This window comes from Vicugna pacos, chromosome X (assembly GCF_048564905.1).
Source record: "Vicugna pacos chromosome X, VicPac4, whole genome shotgun sequence".
Lineage (NCBI taxonomy): Eukaryota > Metazoa > Chordata > Mammalia > Artiodactyla > Camelidae > Vicugna > Vicugna pacos.
In genome coordinates this window covers 70,225,645-70,245,822 of record NC_133023.1, presented here as the reverse complement: position 1 = coordinate 70,245,822, position 20,178 = coordinate 70,225,645, and the positions used below count along the sequence as shown (strand labels likewise).

At 32.6% G+C, this 20,178-nt stretch overlaps 1 protein-coding gene across 1 annotated transcript in view; it reads right to left on the bottom strand.

Annotated features, from left to right (window-relative positions):
* PCDH11X (protocadherin 11 X-linked) overlaps positions 1–16,415 on the bottom strand; it is a 545,261-nt gene extending 528,846 nt beyond the window's left edge. The window contains exon 1 of the mRNA XM_031671543.2: positions 15,835–16,415. Within this exon, the coding sequence (XP_031527403.1) occupies positions 15,835–16,374 (540 nt within the window). The 5' untranslated portion in view covers positions 16,375–16,415. The remainder of the gene's footprint in view (positions 1–15,834) is intronic.
* Between the last annotated feature and the right edge of the window lie 3,763 nt (positions 16,416–20,178).

Genomic DNA, 20,178 nt, shown 5'->3' with positions numbered 1-20,178 from the left:
AATATTCAACTTATAAAGTGGATTCATTGCATAAGTTAAGATTCTGTTAGTGTTAATAATAAATGTTTTTTCTTGATATACAATGAAACAAAATAAATATTGAAATACCCTTGCATAATTAATGTTTCTCCCACCTGAAACTAGAAGAAAACCACCACTCAAGCTGCTCTGCTTTATCATTTAGCATGGTGTTCCCCTTCAGTTCCACAGAGAAGAAACACTAAAAATTAATTATGACATTTTGCAAACTATAAAAAGCACGATTACTTCATAAAATCTCTATCAAAGGATTAGGGTGTGCTAATGTTTTTCTACTTACAATCCCTAAGGTTTAAGAAACTGTTCAAATTGCATTTATTGTTTAAACACTTGTTAAGTTATTTTCTCCTCTGGAAGTGCTCATCATTTGAAGGTTTGGAGAAGTGTTCAAAACACCCTGACTTGTCCTTGTGTTACCCAAAAAAGAAACAGAAAAATTAAGAGCCGGATTCTTGTCTTACCGGAAAGATAAGATTTACAGATGGGAGACAGAAAGGGTTGTGTAGGAAAAATATTTTAAAAGATTTATTTAGGAAAAGAAGAGTAAGCCTCCAAGAGTGGGAGGCTGATTCAAGGAGGAATTGTGGTGTTCTTTGTCTCCTCTTCTTTCTCTTATACCCTCGCTTAGATGTGCTCTTTTGATTGATTGACGGCTCTTGTCCCTTTGCGCATGTCCTTACCCCTGGTGTACACAGAAAAACCCAAAGGGGTAGCCTAAACCGCAATGTTAATTATACGATGAACACTGGGTCCTGTCTGGTTAAGTCCTTTCTGCTACCACACAGTTGAGGCTGTCAGGTTCTAAGTGGTTTCTTGCTGGCACTCATTTAGAAGTAAAGTCCCTTTATGCTGGAAGTGGGCGGAATGGCATCTTCCAGACCGTCCTCCCTCTCCTCTACCAATCTGCCTGGTGCCCTCACTTATCTAACTACGTAACATTTGGAGTTACTAAAAAGGACAAAGCCTGCTCGTACCACACTAGGAAGGGTTGGCTAAAGCAGTAGTTATCTGCTGAGGCAACCCTGCCCCTCCCCCACACAGGGACTATTTAGCAAACTAAGAAAATATTTTTGGTTGTCACATCTAGGCAGGGGGTTGCTACTGGGACGTAGTGGTCAGAGGCCAGGTATAGTGAGAAACTTCCTACAATGCGCAGGACAGCCCCAGTCCTGTCCTACCTCATCCCACCATAAAGAACTGTCCAGCTCCAATGTCAAGAGTGCCAAGGTTGAGAAACCCTGGGCCAACAGGATTGAGAATGACAATCTTAAAAGGAAAGGATTACATTATATCTAAATAAAAAGCTTTACTCTGAAATCAGTATGACTACAATTATACTTGTAGTGTCTGGCAAATAAATTCATCAAAAAAGAATCAGAAATATAAATGGAAATTAACTAATCACACTTGTACATTAAAATCATTTGTACAAACATCACTTTTCTATGCCAGTAAGCTGACTAGAAACATATTTTTGTACAGACTATCTTATCTTGTGGTTAATTAAACTTTTAATAATCTTGAAATCACCAATAAGTAATACCTAATTTTATGAAAATATAAGTGGTTTAAATGTTTCTAGGAGGAGAAGCTTTTAACTTTGCTCATTTTTATGCTAGGCCATAATAGCAGGAAACTAATTTCTATTTGTCACCAATGGAAGTTCCAGGATTTACACAACAACTTGAAATTATAGGTAGTAAAATCAATACATGCTTAAAATACAATATTTCAATTTAAGTGAATCCAACTAGTGTCTAATGATCAGACCATCTGACTATAGAACTGGGAAGGTCCTGATTTCCTCAGTTGATCTTTGGTTGTCAACTAAAATTTCAAAGTCAAGTGTTGAGTCAGTTTCCAAGACATGTTCTTATTCAATCAGAGTTAAAGCTATAGATGACAAAGAAAAACTTAACACATGGGAAACATTATTTATACATAGAAGACATTATTCTATTGATCTGATATGAAAAAAATCCAACTATTTTCCACTTATGTTATCTTAAATCTAGTGTTAGTTATTATTTTTTTAAATAAAAATGGTGAGTATACTTGACCTGTGACAATATCATAGGAAAAACCACAGTGGTTTAAATAACCAGGTTTTTATAGATATTTTCACAATACTATAATGTCATTCTCTTAGTGATTTACTGATATACTTTCAGTAGACATAAGTTTACGACAAAATATAAGAAATTTTCCATGTCTCACGACATCTCTTAATTTGCATCATATTGAGTCATAATGGATAATCCAGGGGACAGTGCAGGAAAAAACAAGAGCATGCCAGCAGAATTATCACTACCTTCAGTCTACCAGAAAGCTGTTCTAGTTCATCCTTTACCTATTGAAACAATGCCTTTTCCTTATTCTACTGAAAGAGCTGTCATAAATGTCAAAAGATATGACAATTCTTGACAATTAAGGATTAGAAAATAAATGCTTCAAAGGATAAAGTTAGTAGAAAGGAATTTTTAGTTTAACACTCTTTTGAACTGGGACATTTTGGGGGTTTTAATCTCCTTTTTAAAGACCTACATTAATTAAAGTTTACCAAGTAAGGTCATAAATAAGCAAAGGTCTTTTCAGCTCTTGTGCCTCTACAAGTCTCAGTTTAAAAGGGTGGGATGAATGGGACAAAGAGAGGTACAGGCTTAAATGTAACAGGAAAATATTGTATGTTCTATTTGGAAAGTCACATGTCTTGATAAGATTTTTTTTGATTAAAATGTTCTTAAAATCGAGTACCAAACTATAATGTTCACAAATACATTCTGTAGTATTAATAAGTTACTATGATTAAAGTATGATAATTGAAGAGTGTAGTAAAAATAAGAAAATAATTTATCTTGACTAAAAATTAATGTAAATGTCTTATATGTCAAAGCCAGTATAATATTATATTTCCCCTCTGGAAATCAAAGCAGAAGTTAAAATTGTAGGTATCCAGAGCCTCTGTATGTTATCACAGCCTCAGTAAGCCAATAGTTAGAAGAAAAATGGCTTAAGGAAACATATACAACTACCAAAAAGGTCTTCAAAGTGAATGTAGCTACATCAGAATAAATTGTTACAAAAGGAACCTCTTCATCAATGATGCCCAATGCATTGAGGTGTGTGATACCTACAAAGTCCAATTTGAAATTCCCTCTAAAAATCCCTACTATTGTAAATAAATACACCAATTTGCTTTGACCTATCTTCTTAGAAGATGCTGCTCCTTGTAAAATACTCTATATGTAATGAAAACCAAGAACAAGGATGCTACAACAGTGATCTGAACTAAAGAAGGGAGTTTACTAATAACAGGAAAAAACACCTAATAAAGATTAAATGTATCCCAATTCCATGAATAATTCTGGAATTAAAGAATGCTTTCTGAAACAAAAATGCCTTCTGAGAGTCTACTTTTTTAACTGAAGTATAGTTGATTTAAAATATTGCATTAGTTTCAGGTGTACAATCTGAGAGTCTTGATATACATTCGCTGAAATAGAAATTTTCTAGGTAGTATTTCTTAAGTATTTGAAGAAAAATCATTGCAACAGGAAAAGATGATTTACTCAAATTTGAATATTAACTATGGAATAACAAAGTATTGACTACAGTTTAGAATGAATGGTTTATACAGAATTATACTCTAGTTTCATGAACATAATATCATGCACAAGAAGTTTGAATGTTAAGGCGGTACTCAGGTGATAGACTTTGAAGTTATGTTTTGATTATCAAACTAATTTAATGTAATCACAATTTCTCAAAAATCTGACAACACTGGGATATATATTTTTGAAATATAGTAAAATCCTATCAATGACAGTAGACTGGTAAACATTTAGTAAATACTGGTTTTAATTTCTGAAAAAGACATTTTTCTCTGATCAAAATCGTTTGTGATTTGGTAAACTGCCAAGCAGTGGAAGAAATATACTTAATAAATACAAAATCAAAGAATCTAATAATAAACAACTTGCATTTTAAAACTGCATGACTCTAAAATCAAATGTATACTATTAAACTATTGGATTATTAAACTAACTGAACTCTTTACCTCACTTTGTATTTAACTTAATTTTTATTATCACCAGAATTATTTACATTTGTAGCAATTGCTATTAACTGTATTAACTAGGTATTTGAATGTAATTTAATTATTTTTATTAGGAAGTAAGCTAAAATATTCAAGCTATCTCTAAGAAACGCAAGTTTCAAAGTAAACACACTTGGAATGTGTTTACCAATTTATTGAATTACATCACTTTTTATGAATAATGTCATATAAAAGATCGGTGATGATGATGATCATGCTCAATTGACTTTTAAAATAGAATTCTCCATCATATCTGGTTCCATGAGTTAATTCACATAGAATATTTCTGGGGTGAGGGGAAGAATTTAAATTTATCTTTAGTAAAATAATTAGCTTGACTAGAATAGGATCTGGGCACCTAAATTACCATCAGAATATATATCATGCATATATGAACATTTATATTTATATGTATTTATAAATATATTTAATCCATATTAAATTTATATTTATTATATATGTATATATATACCTTCTGATGGTGACTTAAGTGAGACCCCCTTTCACTTTCATAATTTTCCTTATTTGGGGGATAAATTATATAGTTCTTCTCATTTTATACAACAAAAATAGGTAAACAGAAAACCAGATGAGCATAAAGTAGAGGTAAAAAATATACCCAAAGATGTATGTAAGGCACCCAAAGATAATTCCTTTTTGAATCTACAAATGGAATGTGAACTGTACAGGTCAAACCGTTTGTCCACTCTCTGTGAAAATCATTTGAGAAAACAATATTTAAAGTAACTACAAACTTTGCCTAAACAATAATCAAAATAAGCAGCTATCTTTTAAAGAAACTAATGATACTTGAAACTAGGACAGCAAATCCAGTTATTTGTGTGAAAGCACAGAGTTATGCAGTCAGTTTTTTTTGTGGGGAAAAACAATGAAAAAAATCTTTCAACATCACACTAACACAAAAGCTGCTGTCAGTAAAAAGAATTATCAATAATTCATTGTGGCAATGCACTGCAAATATCGGTGAATCAACTATCACTAACTCATTGGCACAATCACAAGTTAAAGAAAGCTTAACAGCCACAGCAGATGAAACAATTGTCAATAAACTGTGTAGCAAAGTATAAAAGTACTCTGGAATAATTCTTGAGGCTACGTAAGACAATAAGTTTATGTTTACTTACAGCCATATCTAATTAATACACTATACCTTAAAGTGAGGGGAAAAAAGAACTCAAAAATTATTGCTTCACCAAATTCCACAGTTGTCTGGTAAAAGCAGGAGGTTACTTGGTAAAATGCTATTCTTACATTAATCAATACCCAAATAAAGCCAGCCACTAACTTGTGAGGTATGTAGAACATTATCTCAGACAGGAGTCAATTTTTTGCCTCAAACCTTCAATAGTCTAGATTACAGAAGACCAAACATAGTTAAAATGAGATCACTATTTACAAAACATCAAACAAAACAAATGGGGAAAATTTTTTAATTACTTTACTTAAATTTGCCATGTAATTATATTTGTATAGACAAATATAATTCAAGAAGTCATGTCTAATAAATAAATAACCAAAAAATCAGACTTCTAAGAGTTAAAAGGATTAAAACTTCAGTTCTATTAATTAGCTATTCTGCGTGATTAATAAATAAGCTGGGTTTCTATGTGAGACCTCTAGCTTTATAAAAGTACTTTCATTATACCATTTAGGTATTTGATCTTGAGTATCATTTGAAGGACTAAAGCAAAACTCCAGGCACCTAAATATGCCTGAAAACTCAAGATGGGTTTTCTGGAGAAGATGGATTTCGGAGAAATGTCTAGAATCCTAAAAGCTACAGATGGATAAACTAGTTCAGCCTATATAGAAACCAGCCAACAGTGTTTCAATGAAGTGCTATATATACTTTTCCCAATGAGGAAATTTTCACTTTTCTAGTCCCATGAGTATATCTATTTAAAGGGGCTTTCCCATACCATGACAATGGTCTCCAAGGGCTTGCAAATGAAAGGACGGTCATCGCTACTTCTTCAACTTAGAGTGTTCTAGACTAGGTTGAATGCTAGGATAATGATGTATTTTAGGGGGATATAAGGTGTTGAAGGAGATGTTTTGGCTCCGTAGCTGATCCTTTTAGGAATCACTTCCCTCACAGTAAAATTAAAAGGTTTAAATGCCTCCTGAAAACTGTTAAATCTTTAAGTCCTCAGAGAAAAAGCAGTGTGATACCACTAAGTAAAGTCAAGAATATAAAAAGCAACATCAGAACTTACAATCTTTCTGTGTATTCAACAAACATAAGTAGCCTTCATTTTATATTTATTTATTTATTGAAGATAGTTGAATATCTGAGTTAATTGAATACTCATTAATTTGTAACTAAACATGATTATATTTCCAGCCCTTTGACAGCTATATGCGCTCTCATATTCATCCATACAATCATTCAGTGACTTAAATAAAGCACTATTCAACTAAAAGTAACCTATAGAGTTTTACAGTTTTTAATTTATTTATAATCCATTAAATTCGGTTTCTTATTTATGCATACCTGAGTTGTTTAGAGCATCACTTTGTTCTTCTGTTAGCTATTTACTTCATTATTTTCCTTTTTGACAGCAAAGCTTTCCTTGTCCCCAGCCAAGCTACTTTTAAGTAGATGCTTCTAAGCAAACTCTTGTCCTCAGAGACTATAATGACCCGTTCATAAACCAGGAAAACATACTAGTTTCCGTGAAAGGAAAGTTCTAGCAAATCTCCTGCTTGGAAAAATGATATTTAAAACCCATTTAATTTAGAATGACAAAAAATTCAAATTTAGCATTACATCTCTCTCCTAGGGAATCCACTGCAAAAAAAAAAATAATAATAATAATTGTGACTGACTTACAAGGAAAGAAAGAAGAAAGTGGAAAAGCCTTAACTGTGAGAAAAGACAAGATAAGAAATCTTATTTTTTAAAATGGCATATGAATGAGATGTAAATAAAGCAATTCCAGATGGTAGAAGCTGTGTATGAGAAAGTATTCACATTAGCAGTATCAAGAGTCATATGGAGGGCCAGGAGGAGGCAAAGACAAATGAAGAGAAGGAAGCATTTGATTCAAGAGGCAAGCTAAAGAAGGTAAATGGTATTTTGTTTGTTTTAAATTGAACTAGGGCCAGAAATAAACATGGAGTCAGTGGCATTGACTGAGAAAGAGAATCATGTTGTCATATTTTTCTCTGCATACATATATAAAATATGTATGAAAAGTTTAGGTGGTAAAATAAGCTTTTTAAAGAGAATAAAGGATAATTGTAAAAAAAATTGGGAAGACTATACAGTTAAACTGTAGTGCAGAACCAGTAACTATTCTTTCTAGAACACTTTTCTTCAAGGCCTTCAGCAAATTTTGTATCTTTTTCTTATTTCGTTCATTTTTTATAATATCCCTGCCTGTTAGATAAGGATGGTTTTCATTTTCTCCATTATATGGGAGAGGAATTGAAGGCATAGATAACAAGTTTGAGAATTAAGGTTATAGAAAGGCTCATGTAATTACCACCATTAGCATAGGAAACAGCATGTTCATCAAAAAGATTTTATTTCCAATTTCAAAACTGTTTTGCAGATAAACATCGGCAGAAAGTATCACTGCAATAATTGCAGATCTAGTAAAAAATAAAATATCATAAATTAATGAAAGTCTTGGGTGAAAATCTACTAAAAGTAGATTTAGAAATTTTTACTTTTCTGAAGATATGAAGACTTAAAAACAATTCCATGTTCTTAGTGGCAGAATGACCAATTCAAGATAAAATGTTCTTTTCATATAATAAATACGTTTTCCTCCTTACTATCATTAGTATAAAAATATACTCCCTGCAATGCCTCTTATTAAGCTCCTTGGGGACAGTGACTATTTTTCAAACATATTTTTATCCTTCAAGACATTGTACACTGGGCACTCATTAAATATATGTTAAATTTAGGTGACTGGAATTAGACTAAGGTATTAGTTACTGTTACAACTAAGAAAATATTTAGTAGATCAGTGCTCCATTCTTTAGAATTTTACTTCCTTTTATTGAAGAAGCTTAAAATAATGGACTTCTATATTCAAAATAAGCAAAAGGATGAGAAATGTTCATGAGAACACTCTCCATAAAATAAAATTCCTGATTAAATGAGATCTCAAGGACAAATGTAAATTAGGTTAGATAACCCCAAACTTCATTTTATAATATTCGACTTTTAAATTCTTTGTTTTGTTTAATGAAACAAAGTTTAAAATTACTTTTTTCAAAAGGTCATTTATATGTATTTCCTCTTATATAACTTTGCCCTACTTTTCTTAGTTTACCTGCAAGTTTACAGATGTCAACATGCAGCAATTAACATATCATACCATTAAATATTCTTTCAATGCATTAAAAAAATAGGTTTTTTAATGAAGGTTCATCTAGAATTACATCTTACATTTCATAGCAAATGAAAAATACATGGACAAGCATAGTTTTATTGTTTTAGTTGCTAAAAGATAGAGATTTCTGTGTGCATGCGCATGGATATTCTATTCCGATGCACTGAGCTCTTTAGTAATGACTATTTAACATTTTATGGATAAAACCTGTTATCACATATTTGTAGAATAATATTGGTGGAGCTATATTAACTTCTGCAAGCAAAAGACCGATGTATAAAGAACATTTCAAAAACAGTTATTTAAGCTCTGTGTTTTACAATTAAATTGAACCTAATACTTTCCTTCCTCTGTTATCTTCTACCTGCATTCAGAAAGTAAAAGACACCTCAACAAATACATACTAAGATTTAATTTGTGGTCAAAGCAATTTAGTTGATGTATTATGCTACTCAATTATTCACACTTTTTTACTGATTTTAATGAAGATGACTATAAGCTGATAATTGCAAAGGGAGAATATTAATTTCTTTGGTATTTGATTTTGAAGTGAGAACTACTTTTCTCATATATTTTATATTTTTTGCTGAAGAATAATTCTTCAAAAACTCACCCAAATTTACATAAAAACATAAAGCTTGATGAAAGCATAAAGCTATATGAATTATTTTATTGATCAAATTAAATCAAAGTCAGGAATTTTCCCCCAAAATGAACCTTATTGCTTTTATCATCACCTCTGAGCAAGAAGTTACCACCTCTGGTACAAAAACTTTACCAATCCATCAATATTTTTTTGGTCTAAGAGTGAATGAAAGATCATACTTTAGTTCACTGAGAGTGTTGTTATATAGTCGGTATAAAGCAGTGTAGACAAAAAGAATGATTTATGCTGAACTAACTACCCACATTGGGACATTTATTATCTTAGATTATTAGCATCGATCAGAATTATGGGAACCAAGTAGATCTGTATAACCAAACCTCATGTTTTCATTAAGGAGTTCTATACCAAATAATTTTGTCTTTTGTAAACATATATTTATTTAGAGTTTAGTCATTCCTTTTGGCATGCACAAGATTAAGTAAGCATCAAATTGTTTTTTTACCTAGATACAGTGAACAATAGAATAAAGATCAATAAACCTGTGCCCAATAATAATCAACATAAAATTTTGCAGTATTTCTCAGTTGCTATAATCAGGTCAAAGGGCAGAATGTGAGTAAATTAATCAAACTTGGGGACATATTTGCTCCTCAGAGTCTCGATTTACAAATTTTAGAATTGAGCTATATAAAGTGTCCTACATGCATGTGTTTTATGGAAACTCCTAATAACATATGTGTCTAATGAAAGGCATTAGTGGACTATGAATATTAACCAGGACTCTGATAATAGCAATGAAGTCAAAAGTTACTTAATCCTATTAGTGTCACACTCTCATTTTAATAAGACCTGACAGCATTAATAAAGGTCCATTTATGAAGAGAATGAGTTTTATGTTGTCACTTTTCCCCACTGGAGGTGCACTCTGATAATAACCCCCAGCTCTCTGGGACCTAACAGTCATTAGCATTTGATTGTCATCTCTTTTGCTTTTTAACACAGATCAAAAATGTTAAGCTGCACATCACAGTATTCAGAGAATATAAAATCAAGTTATCTTAAACCTTAAATTCTAAAGGAAACTTCAGGTTATAGTTGAAAAATGAGGAAATCACTATATTCAAACTCTTCTGAGACTTTTTAGAGGCAACGATGCTTTCAAAAGCAGTTAAACACACTGTTTGTTATAGCATATTTTGGTGGGGGGATTAGGTTTATTAATTTTAATGGCAGTACTGGGGATCGAGCCTGGAATCTCATGCATGCTAAGCATGCACTCTACCACTGAGCTATACCCTCCTCCATGTTATAGCATATTATGCCTGCAATGGCTTTAATGAATCTTTATTCACTTCTGATACTACACATTACTTTGAACTATGGCTACATATGTTAAAGAAATATTAATTCCTTCAGAATCATAAAGTCTGCTTGCTCTTTGTCTCCACAATATATTATTCAATGTCTCATTCTTGGAAATTGTATTCAAGATTACCAAATCTAATGGTAGATGAAGTTTTCACAATTTAAATCTTCTAATCCCAGATTTCAAAGTAAATCTAAGTCTAATCTTGGTTGTGTAAATCCAAGCTCTTGATCAACAAGGGAGATGTTTAGTTCTCATCTAGTTTTAAAAGTAAAACCAAATTTATCTTGCTTTAAATAAAATAGAAACAAGGGCCCAAATCTTGATTATGTGAAAATACTCTGTCCAAGATTAAAATTTTGTACCGAGCTTGATGGGAGAGATGAAGATGCTTTATGGGATAGGCAAAAATGTGTCAGGGCTTTGAGTGGGATCACCAGTCTGAGAAAAACTTGATCTTCATGCTCCGTCGGCACAGTCAACCTTTGAAACATTGTCATGCCTGCCTCAAGGGAACCAATCAACACGCTGTCACTGGGCTATTATAGAAATATTACTGCTGATATATGTAAAGGAAGATGAAAATCTGAAGCAGAAAATGAAGACACATGTAATATCATTACACAAAATAATTTCCTCTGAGTTCCAACCATGGGAAGAAGTAGGACCCTGTGGTTTATGTCCATATCCTGAGTCAGACTGGGTGCTTGAAGTATATCTCTATTTGTGAAACTCCTGGCCTCTCTGACAACGAGACTTAGAAAAGGAAAAAAAAGCTTTATAAATAACAGGCTATCAGAATAATAAAGTGAAAGTTAAAGAGACATTGTAATATCCTACTCGTGGACAACAACTCTGTCAAATACTCCAAGGGTTCAATGGGGTATAGATATAGATATAGATATAGACAGAAGGTACATAGATGCAGATAAATATATATATATATATATATATATATATATATAGTGTACACTAAGATAAGTGTATAGATAGTGTATACTATATACTATATAGAATATATATTTTTAAAATATATTATTTAATAACATTTAATACAATAATATATTTATGATATATAATATATTAAAATGGCATATATAAACACATACACATCATGTGTGTATATGCAGGTGTGTGTGTGTGTATATATATATATATATATATATATATATTATACATCTTTAGCACAGGTAGTGCACATTAAGGGAAATTATATCCAAATATCATGGGGAATTCTCATTATAGTATGTCTTCACTTGAAACAGGGAAAATGGAAGATTTCACTTCTGGATAATTTTTTAAGTGGCAATTCACATTGAAAACCTTTATAGATGATTTTTTTTTAGAGTAACTTAACCTCTCAAAAAGTTGAAAATTAACCTTGCCAAGGTCACACAGGTAAGTTTTATTTTAACAGAATTTTCTTTGTACTAAGCATAATTATGTCATTAGTTCATTCCTCACTTTCTTGTTTTTCTTCTTTCTTTTTCTTTTTTTTCCCCTCTTCTTCCTTCTTGTTAAATTATGCACTTGCTGTGATCCCCACCCTCAAGGTTATTTAACTGTCTTTCTGTCTGTCAGTCAAATTTAAGAGTCAGAAGACCTTTTTCTGGTTACCAATTCTATTATTTACTAGTCATATGATCATAAGCAAAATAAATTATTACTGTGAAATGCATTTTGCAAATATTTAAAATGTGGAATAATAGTGGTTATTATTACTGGTTATGCCAAAGCACACCTAATACCATAAAATGCATAAATTAAAATAAATATTAAAGTTTTGAAGATCAATATTGTATGTTTTGTCTTATGGTACTTTTTATTATATACATATTGATACATTTATCTAATGCCTCTATTTTCAGTTAATTATCTTAAATTAATTAATATAGAATTGTCGATAGCAAGACACTTTCACGTTCAAATTGATTTAATTTTCTCTAGAATTTTTTTATCTCCCCCTCTCTCCCTTTGTTATCTGAAGTTTTCATATAAATTTTATATTTCCTTACTTAAGATAAACTGTGATTTTGCTACTCTTGTCTATTCAACAACAACGGAACAAGCTATTATTAATTAAATTCTCATCCTATTCTGCAGTATAGATGGTATCTTAAAATAAATTATTATGGTTGGTCTATGTACTTTCAAATTGTAACAGTTATTAAAGTTTATGAATGAATCATAACATGTTTCTTTTCTTTCTTTTTATTTAACCTCCCTATCCCCCCCAGCATACATACCACCTTCATGGTAGGACCTTCTTGTAAGTCAAAGTGCGCTCATTAACCTATGTCACAGCCCTCTGCAAGCCCGGGGCTATGTTCCGTGTTCCGTAGGCATTATTTTTAACAAGTAGTCAAGACAGTATTTGCCCATGGGGTCATACAAATGCCCAAGTACTTTAGATACATCATATAGTTCACTTCTGGCTTATTACACATTCTAAAACAGAATGAAATTTTAGAGCGTGTCTATTTCTAAGACTCATCTAAGAACCTCTCTAGTCAGCCTGTCTTTCTGTCACTTGCTGACAACCTTTCAAAGAAATTCAAATGAAAACAGACTTAACAAACCTAAATTATGCTAGTAGGTTTATTTGTTTTATTTGAATTTGTTAAGCAGCTTTCAAGACAAATCAGAAATTTCTTGAAAGTTTGTTAAGCTGCCCTGAGGGATACATGACAAAATTATTCTTTTAGTAAAACACTGCATTTCAAAATAACACAATTGTCAAGACAGTTGAGTGGAGAGATCCTATTACTAATTCCTAATTTAAATTTGGTAAGGTCCCGTTTTCATTTTAATCTGTCAAGTTTTATTTTCTTAATAAACTGTTTTTCTTTGTTTACACTGCGCTGTCCAATATGGCAGCCACCTACCATATGTGGCTATTAGATTTAAGGTTAAGTAAAATTAAAAATTCAGTTCTTTGGTAAAACTAATCACATTTCAAGTACTCCATAGCCACATGTGGCCAGTAGCTACCATATTGGACACCACAGATTATAGAACTTCCATCATAACTGCCAAAAGTTCTATTGGACAGTGTTACTTTAGAAATAGTATCCATTCTGCTACACAACTTACTATTTAAAGTGATAAGCCTCACATTTCTAATAAGTCAAATGTTTCAAAGTATCTCCAAAAATCTTCTATGCAGGTGTATCTTCCCTCTACTTAGTACTTATTCTTCCCAATTCTACCCCTGTGACATTTATATCATCTTCCTCACATTATGATTGAAGAAACCAAGGGTCAGAAAGATTAAGCTGGAGGTAGCTTGTCTAGTCAGTGGTAAGCACAAAATTGTGATGTATTTCTTTCTGACTCCTGTATATTTTTCCATTTCATCAGATAAGGAGACACCATTGCAGGGACCTTACCTAAAAATGCTCATTTATAAATCACCCATCCTTTTTCTGTGTTTTACTTATTTTTTTTTTCCCCAAGAGAAGAAACTATCTATTTTATGAAAAGAAGCTATGAACATACTTCCAATGAGCATCTATATGGAATGACCTCAAAAATGAAAGACAACCCAGACCCTAATTCACTAGGCATTACAAAGTACAGCTTGACTGAAAAAATGACACATAAATCCATTTTCCATTTATAGCAACAAGAACAACAACAAAAGGAGTAGGTATAAGAGGAAAACACTTAAAATATGCCCTAACTTCCTTGACCGTGTAAAGTAAAAATCTCTGTACCTCCCTTTATAACTCAAGCTAAAGTAGAAAAGTGTTCTGTGGACTAACAGTCTTTTGGAGTAAAAATCTCTTGTTCTGAGCTCACATTGAGTATCTTTTCATAAGAAATTATACAGCAGCACAATTATAACGAAATACTAATTGCAATAAGAAAAGATGGCGGCTGCAGAATTTAACTCAGCCTTAATATATATTCTAATGTCTCTCTTTATACCAAAGGGAAGTAACCCATTAGCTACTTATACTCACATACAAATTTGTATTTCAGTTGAAATCACTCAAAAGATCTGCAGAGTTTGATTCCTGAATGTATTTATAAACAAACAGATCTTCACAACATATCAGTATCATCTGAGAAGTTTTCCAGTATTACACATCCTCCAGGCTAAAACCCCCAGATGATATACATCAAAATATATTATTTATGTGTTCTTTGAATACTTGTTTAACACTGGTCATTATGATAGTCATAATCTGGTAGTGAATAGTCAGAAAATGTTCATAAAACTTTGAAAATCCCTCGACTACATCTATATTATATCTGCACACGTGATCTTTTCCACATTTGCCAAAATAATTCAAGCACATTGTACTATTTCACATGCCCAAATCTGAGTTTTCCACATAACAGATTGGTAATTAAAAAAGAATCACCCATTCACTTGATAAATGCAGTCCCTCTGAACATATTTCAAAGAATATCAAATATTCTATCTATTCTTCCCTTTGCATTCCCCACCCCAAGACCCAAATCAAACCAAAACAGGTTATTCAAGTTAAGCGAAAAACTTTGGCTAAAAAACTTACTTACCCTTTACAGCAAATGTTCTGTGTTTTCAAAGAAATGGAACAAAATGAAAATATTTAACACTAACAACACCCAGCTAAAATTTAACCTAATTTTGTGACTCAAGAGATGCTTAAAGATCTTACCTTCATTTGAAATCAGCATGAAAAATATTTTTCATGTTATTCTATACATGTGTAGAAATGCTAGTAAGAAAAATGTCCAATTCACCCCTCAAATAAATTTATTTGGCATCTTTCAAATGGCAAGATAGAGCTTTCTGTCCAAAATAATCTCTGAGAAAAATGGATAGGTTTGTGGATTGATTCTTAATGGTTAGATTTGCTTCTTTAGACCAAGTTTGAAGCAGAGTCATGCCCAGACAGATTAAAAGCAAGATATTGGGTAAGTTATTGATTTGTAAGCAGCAGGGCTGAGCTCCTGGTCTGACCCCTATAGTAGATTGTTAATGGCAACGCAAACAACTGCTTGAAAACGAATATACATAAAGTGAAGATTCATAAACTCCCTGCAAATGGAAAAAACTGCAATGATAAATTTTCTACACTATGCTTTGCTTCAACTTTGAAAAACTGTGGTGGGGGTTGGGTAGAGCTCAAATGGTAGAGCACATGCTTAGAATGCATGAGGTCCTGGGTTCAATCCCCAGTACCTCTTCTAAATAAGTAAATAAGTAAACCTAATTACCCCCCCAAATTAAAAAAAAATAATAAAAGAAAAACTGGTGATGGCTTACTCAAAATCAGAAGTACACTGAGATCCTTTTTTGTTTTTGTTTTTTTTCATTCCTTAAAAAATGAGCTCTCTTCAACAAAGTATTTTTAAAACGCACCTTAATTAGTTGGTAGTTCTGAACTCCGTTTGTTCCTGTGTCTGGATCAATGGCCGCTGGGAGAGCATATCTAGAGTTTATAGCCGAGTTCTCTGGGATTGATATGTTGATAACCGTAGCTGGAAATAATGGTGCATTATCGTTTATGTCTTCTATCAGAAACCGTATCTTAACCAGTCTAAATATTTCATCCGGCAGAACGGCAACCTCCACCTCATAAAAGCAACGCGAGTCCACCAAGATACCAGCACATAATTTCTCTCGATCGATGCGAGCTCCAGTAGTGAAGATCTCACCGGTACCCTCTTCAATTCGAATCAGTGGCACATCCCCGGTCTTGTACACTAGTTTGAACTGCATTGGAGTGGTTAAGGACTTGTCTGGAATTAGCGACAAGTTGAGGTCTTTCAGCAAGTCGCCTATCAGGACGTTTTCTGGCATTTCTTCCCGGATGGTGTAGTTCTTCTCCTGGGCGCCAGACTGAAATACGACGCATGCTAACAGGACCGCAAATATATACGTCCCGGACAACAAGTCCATACCAGGCACAATGGTAATAGTTTTTCGTGTCAGTCCACGGAATACTGTCAAAGAGAAAAGAAAAGAAGAAAGAGAACAGGAAGAGAAAGAAGAAGGACTTATTAAAGCCAAGCATTAAACGGATGTTAACTAAAGACTCAGTTTTAAATTAAAATCATTAAACGAAAGAATTAGCACAATCGACACTGTTAAATACACTAATGACAGATTTGCTTGGAATCTAATATGCATTTTTACATTAAGATGAAAGGTAAATTAAACAAGACACCTACTGTAATTAAAAGACCCAGAGTGTTTCTGAAAGTGTTCACCACCGATTAAATATATAAAGGAAAATATTATAACAAGATAGCTAAAAGTAATAAAAATGATTTAAAACGTTATATTCAGTAGTTAAGGAAAAAGAAACAGACATTTGTTACTAATCACAAAAATGTAATCATTTACTCTTTGTTATAATACTGCTTTCAAGTGCAATTCTTCTATGAACAATGTATGTTTTATACTATATTCTGTGTGTTAAGCTCTGGACATCAGAATATTTATCAATCTAGATTCAGGACGTTGGGATTAAGAAGAGAAGTCCTTTCAGAGAGGAGAAGGTTTGATGTGACAAATGCCTAAACATGGGAAGAACAATCACGCGAAAAGGGGATTAAAGTTGTTTTTCTTTGGATGAGAGGAACAAGAATAAAAATAAAATTACACAGGGAGGGGAGGCAACTTCCAGATCAACATTAACAACTGCCCATTAAAGCATTCTGGGGGAAAAAAATGGCTTTCAGGAGAGAGTAAATTCCATATCCTTGGAGGTCCTAATCCAGAAGATGGATCACCAGTTTAGTTCTACATATTTATGATTTATTAGATGACATCTAAACAGTCCATGAAAGAACTGGACTAAAAGACTTCCCAACTCTGAGAATTTATGTTTACAGACGGCATGAAGTAGCCCATGTGAAAAATGGGTTTTCACAACTACAAACTGGCTTAAGACTTACCCAACTACAAGAAACAGCTTGACTAGGGTTTAAAAATAAGAAAGGCATTTAAAAAGACTTTATATCAAGTTAAAACAGAGAGTCAAAAAAAGAAACAATCTTTCTGGCTGCTTTTCCGGCCCTTGCTTATCATTTTTCATTCACTGAAATCTGCCATTTTATTTCAGTTCTCTAGTTCTTCCGAAAAAATTTAGGGAATTTTTATTTCTTTATAATTTGCCAATTTTTATCTGCAATTTCCTTTATTAATTTTGAATTCCTAGTCTCAATTTGATTTGCTGGATACAGTCTCAAATTGATGTATTAAATATATTTTAATATCTAGTATCATGAAACATTTTAATGTGCTTCTGTATGTTATTTATAGGTAATATACTATATTAACACTAAGTGAAATGTGCATTGCAGTGCACTAAACCCTATCAGACATTATATTTTTATAATAGGGATTAATGCAGCTATTGATGCATTCAGAAGTTTTAAAGGAGCAGTTGACAGATGTTCATTTAAAAATCCATTACAGAAAACTATTAATGCACACAGGTATCTAATTAAGGAATTTCTCAATTTTTATTGGTAATTGATAATCAGTTTAAAATTAACAAAAATTTTATTAATAGTTCTAAAAACAGGAGGACTCATGAAATGATAGAAATAATTTGCTATGGATATTATGACCCAATTATGCCAGACCACATATTATATTACATAATTTTAGGAAATATGCATATTGACAGGCCTAAAGACACAAAAGTGGGAAAAGAAGCCATCCTATTTGCAATTAGTAATGGAATAAATGCATTTGTTGCAACAATTCATAGTTTCGGTCATTAAAAACCAAGAAATAAGCCAAATCATCTTGAAACATTTCCTTTTGTAAGTTCTTATCATGGAATTTAAAAGTTATATATATGGATCCAACCACTTCCTATGTTCAGCAGATAGTGTTATTTATAAAAAATGTAAAGTATAACAGTAATGCTAATGCTGAAGACATTTTCTATCCTAGTAAACAACACAAAAAGACTATTGCCTGCGATATTTTTAGCATCATTTTCTCAATGATGAGCATTGGGATTACATAATATAGAAACCTTTTCATGATTCATTCTCTTGTGAATTATTGGCCTTATACTCCTCCGTGAATGTGAGAATAAAAACACCCCATTTATACTTACTTGAGTTGATATGCATACATATACATGTGTCCTATTGTGAATCTAGGACATCTAAAAAATTGAGTGTCTATGTGTGTGATTTTATAAATACCATGCAAACATAAGCAAAACTAAAAATGGGACAGTGACAATTAGAATTAAAACAATCAGTCTATTCTTATCTTACCCTTAGGTATTACACATTATTACAACTGGCAGAAGAATGCCACAGACCATTTTTAAAAACACTGCATGCATGTTGCAATATCTGTACATGAGGAAGGATTAAGAAAGTGACCCAATTCTAAGCAGTCTCCCTCTCCCAATCCATTCTAAATAGGTTCTACTCTACCTTTAATAATATTGTCAACCAAACATTTTAAAATATGCTTCATCAGTTGAAATTCTTTTAGAGGTTTTAAAAATCAGGAAAGAACAATGGGGGGAGAAAAGACAATGCAATTTCTAAAACTTAGGCAAATATACATATTGCAAACCTAGTAGGACTATTTATTGTCTCGTTAGTAATTCATTTCAAGAAGGTTTAGTCACGTATTCAACAAATACTTATTAAGCAATTTGTATATGCCAGGCACTATTGTAGGCACTGGGAATAAATCAGAGAACAAACAGGCAAAACTCCCTGCCCTCACAGAGTTTGTATTTGATAGTATAAATATTCCAGAATGGCTTTAATTCAGTGTTCAAATATAACAAAGTTAACTCTATGGGGTTAAACACGCATGATACAATAACCTCCATCTCCAGATTTTGAGTCTAACCCTTACATTTATCGCTTGAAAATGCATTGTTATCTCTAACATTTAAAAAGGTTTCCTTTAAAACGCTGTGTTTAATTCTCTGAATGACTGTGAATGAAAAATGTTGCCTGTTGCATCAGTAAACAAAGGCTGTTACAGCCATCAAGCCACTAGCGCTGCCTCCAGTGGTGCGCCCTGAGGGGACTCAGGATGGGAAAGAACAGGATACTGGTCCTAGGACGCTAAGGTGCATGCATATCAAAGGAATGATTTCAATGAGCCCAGACTTTTGCATCTTTCTATACACAAAAGCGCTAAATTCCTTAACTTCAGATACCTGGTTTTCTTTAATTAACAGTAATCTTTTCGTGTTCCGACTACCGGGTCTTTGTTGCAAAAACTCCTCTATATCATGGCTTTTCCTTTTCCTCTTCGGAGTAGTCCCTCAGAGCTATTCTTAGAGGCTGCCTCCTGGGCTTGAAGTCTTCAGAAAGTCCGCCAAATAAAATATAATTTTCAACTTTTAGGTTGTGCATTTTTTTCAGTCAACATGACCGATACAGAAATTTAGCTACTAAATATGGATATAAAGAGTCACTGCTTAGTTTTATGGAAACATGATGAATTTAACTCAGATATTCAGGGAAAGTATTCCTACACACATAACTTTACTTGGCTCTAGTTTTCTCTCTCATGAATAAACGATAAGATAACCTTAAATTTCTTTTACCATCTCACGCCTACTATAGTCTGTGGTTAGTTTGGAAATTGATAGGGGAGATACAATGAAAGCAGATACAGAGGATTACAATTTTCTACAAGCTTCAATGGTGCCAGTGTTTGTTTAAGTGATGCTTTTACAGGCAATGCACAGCGATTGGGTAG